Source organism: Drosophila subpulchrella, chromosome 3R, assembly GCF_014743375.2.
Source record: "Drosophila subpulchrella strain 33 F10 #4 breed RU33 chromosome 3R, RU_Dsub_v1.1 Primary Assembly, whole genome shotgun sequence".
Classification (NCBI taxonomy): Eukaryota; Metazoa; Arthropoda; class Insecta; order Diptera; family Drosophilidae; genus Drosophila; species Drosophila subpulchrella.
This window is the reverse complement of record NC_050609.1, coordinates 2,215,137-2,218,066: the sequence shown is the minus strand read 5'-3', so window position 1 is coordinate 2,218,066 and position 2,930 is coordinate 2,215,137. Positions and strand designations below refer to the sequence as shown.

The 2,930-nt window shown below is 46.0% G+C and overlaps 1 protein-coding gene across 2 annotated transcripts; it reads left to right on the top strand.

Moving 5' to 3' along the window:
- Window positions 1–1,487: 1,487 nt before the first annotated feature.
- Window positions 1,488–2,930, top strand: LOC119562960 (collagen alpha-1(I) chain). 2 transcript variants are annotated; one of them, XM_037876134.1, is made up of 3 exons: window positions 1,488–1,640; window positions 1,940–2,712; window positions 2,779–2,930. In XM_037876134.1, exons 1-3 carry the CDS (start codon window positions 1,494–1,496, stop codon window positions 2,789–2,791), a joined length of 933 nt encoding a protein of 310 aa, XP_037732062.1. In that variant the 5' UTR covers window positions 1,488–1,493; the 3' UTR covers window positions 2,792–2,930. The 2 variants fall into 2 exon arrangements, with proteins under 2 accessions (XP_037732062.1, XP_037732063.1); XM_037876135.1 differs by having other exon boundaries at window positions 1,940–2,722.

The window sequence follows — 2,930 nt, the reverse complement described above, 5'->3', positions numbered from 1 at the left end:
TAAATGCTAACGATGACGAGGACTTGGAAACTGGGGGAACCTGGGGGATCCCGGGCAATGGGGATTGGGTAACGGGAGTGCGTCACAGGACGATGATGATAATGGCCTCGTTGCCATTACTTTGTTTAGCTGCCTGCTGGCGCAGCTCCTTTAGGGCTGCTCCGTGTGGCTGTTGTTGTTTCTAGCTTGTTGGCTTAATTGATTTAGTTGAAGCTGCACAGAGTTTAATAGTTGCTCATCATTTATGTGGCGCCTGAGATGGCCACAAGGAGCTCTTCGCTCCGTTCCGTTCAGTTCAGTTCGGTTCGGTTCGGTTTATTTGGCATGGCGTTTAATTTTCTCCAGCACTGTGCTACACATTTCGACGCGCTGACAGTGGAGGAAACCGGTTGGGAAGTGTCTACGAGCCATTACCACTACCGGCGTCGCATGCAATCGAGCCGGGCTATTGAGTCAACGCCAACTTGGTCCACTTGGTCAACAATGGTCAACCTCCCTGCGAAGCTCGGATTGCCAACTGACGCCTCAGAGCCATGAATGGCGTTTTATCTAATCCGCGGCAAAACAGCTCTCCGGCCAGTTGGCGCATTTAAAAAGCCATTTTAATTATTTATTAGCACATTAAGCAGTAAGAAATTTCAAGAATCTGGACTGGATGATGAAGACAGTGGGAGAGATTCGGTCAACTGAATTGCTGTGATACCCTATGCCATTTAACTTGGTAAAATTAAAATATAAAATAATATGAATATTAAAGGATGTTGTAAAAAATAGTATTTAAGGATGCTAAAAAATAATATGAATAATGTAGAATGCAAGGAATTAAAATTAATATCTTAGTTTTGTAAAGGGCTTTTACATCAAAATTAAAAAATAAAATAAAAATGAGTGCTAAAAGAAGATATAGGATTGACCAATCCATTTATCAACTTTTTATTTAAAATTGTATGTATTTAAAGGTATGTTCTAGATAAGTATTTGTACATTATTTAAAACTTATCTGTTGTAAAAGACCTTATATTTTTGTAACACATATTTTTTTTATAAATGGTCATTAAAGTTATGTAAAGGTAGCGTGCAGTTGTGATAAATTATAACAAAATAGCTTTAATGAATTTTAAATATTATTCAAGGCATTACATGTTAAGCAACTTACTTTGATAATCTCCAAAGTGAAAACCCTGATATCATTAACAAGAATATCTTGATAACTTCTTGAAAACTCCATATATGGCTTCTTGTAGGACAGCCAACGTTCCGAAGACTGGCTTATGTCAATCAAAAGGCCAAGTTCAGGTGTAATTTCAACTGCGACTTTTGATCGGATGCTGGGTACTCGGTGCTCGGACTTATGGTGCACATTACACACATTAACAAGATCATTGTCGCTGGTAATTGTTGTTGCCGCAATTAGCGTTGGTAGCACTTGATTTATGCAGGTGCCATGCAAAGTGGCAGCAGCTTCGAAGCTTCCAAGTTTCCAAGTATAGACAATGCCGCCACTCGCAATTAATCAGCACTCGGAGCCGGCGATCCGTATTCACCGTATAAAAGGTGGCCTAGGGCATTGCCAACCGAGTCAGTCCCGCTTTGGGCTCGAAGGGATCAGTAGCAAGCTCTCCAAAATGCGTACTATAATGGTAAGTACACAGAAAAATGCATACACTTAAAGATCAATTTGATAATTGGATAGTAAAGTTACTAAGTAGTTATTATTATGTCTTGGAAAATTCTCTTAAATCGGAAAGAGCGAAAATAGGAAAAGAACGGAAAAGAAAGATGAGGAACGTATCAATGTTATACTCCCCATGTCTAGATATAATTGAGACTTAATTTTATCGTAATGATCAAAGTATCATATCAATTTGTTCTCTGTAGAACCAGAATTCTAGTTAGCCGGATATAGAAGATTACTCATTATATATTTTCTTCTACACAGTTTTTCCTTTTAGGCCTTTTGGCTATAAATTACTGGGAGCAGGCAGCCGGTCATGTGGTGGCCCTTCCCCCAGCTGGAACCTATTTGCTGTCGCCCCCTGGTCAGGTTCTTCTGCTGGTCCAGCCACCTCCTCCACCGCCGCCGCCAGAGGACGATGGCTCCTACAAGCCGCCTTCGAGCCCCGAAGATGGTCTGTGGAAGCCGCAGCCTGGTCTGGAGGGTGAGTACACGGAGCCGGAAATAAGCCAGAGTGGAAGTGGAAGCGTCAGTGCTGAAGGCGCAGAAGGTGCTGTCCTGAGTTCAGATGCCTCTGGGTCTGTTGACGCCCAAGCTGGACCGCCAGCACCAGCGGCTGCTGGAGGAGCAGGCGAGGCCGGCCAGGCGGGACAGGCAGGTGGAGTTCTCGGCGGAGCGGGAGGAGCAGGCGGAGCTGGTGGTGGTGGCAGTGCCGGCGGCGGGGGTGCCGGCGGAGGCGGTGGCGGCGGTGGAACAGCCACTTCCGGTCAGAGCGGTGACAGCGGCCAGCCGGGAGCACCGAGTCCGGCGGGACCTCAACCCGATGGTGAGGATGGCGCCGATGGAGCCGATGGACCCGATGGCCCGGATGGCTCGAAGGGCGGAAAGGGCGGCCAAGGTGGCAAGGGAGCACGTAATGGAGCAGGAGGCGGTGGAGGAGCAGGAGGAGCTGCACCCCAGCCCCCGCCGGCAGCGATTCCCGTCCAGGCTGTGCTGGTTCCCGCTCCCGTTTGGCCCGATCCGGAGTTGAATGTGGTGTAAGTGGAGGTACCTGTACATAAACATAGATAGATATATCATATTATCTATTTCAAAACCCACAGTCGCCTTCTGTAGACGTCCAAGGACCCTTGTGCCATTCGCCTTTTCCCCTCTGAATAGCCGATTAAGTTAGTCTTAAAGCTAGTCAATGTTTTTGGAGCTCACATTTACCCTAAGCTAAGGCAAGCGAATATTAAAATTCGATTACAAAGTA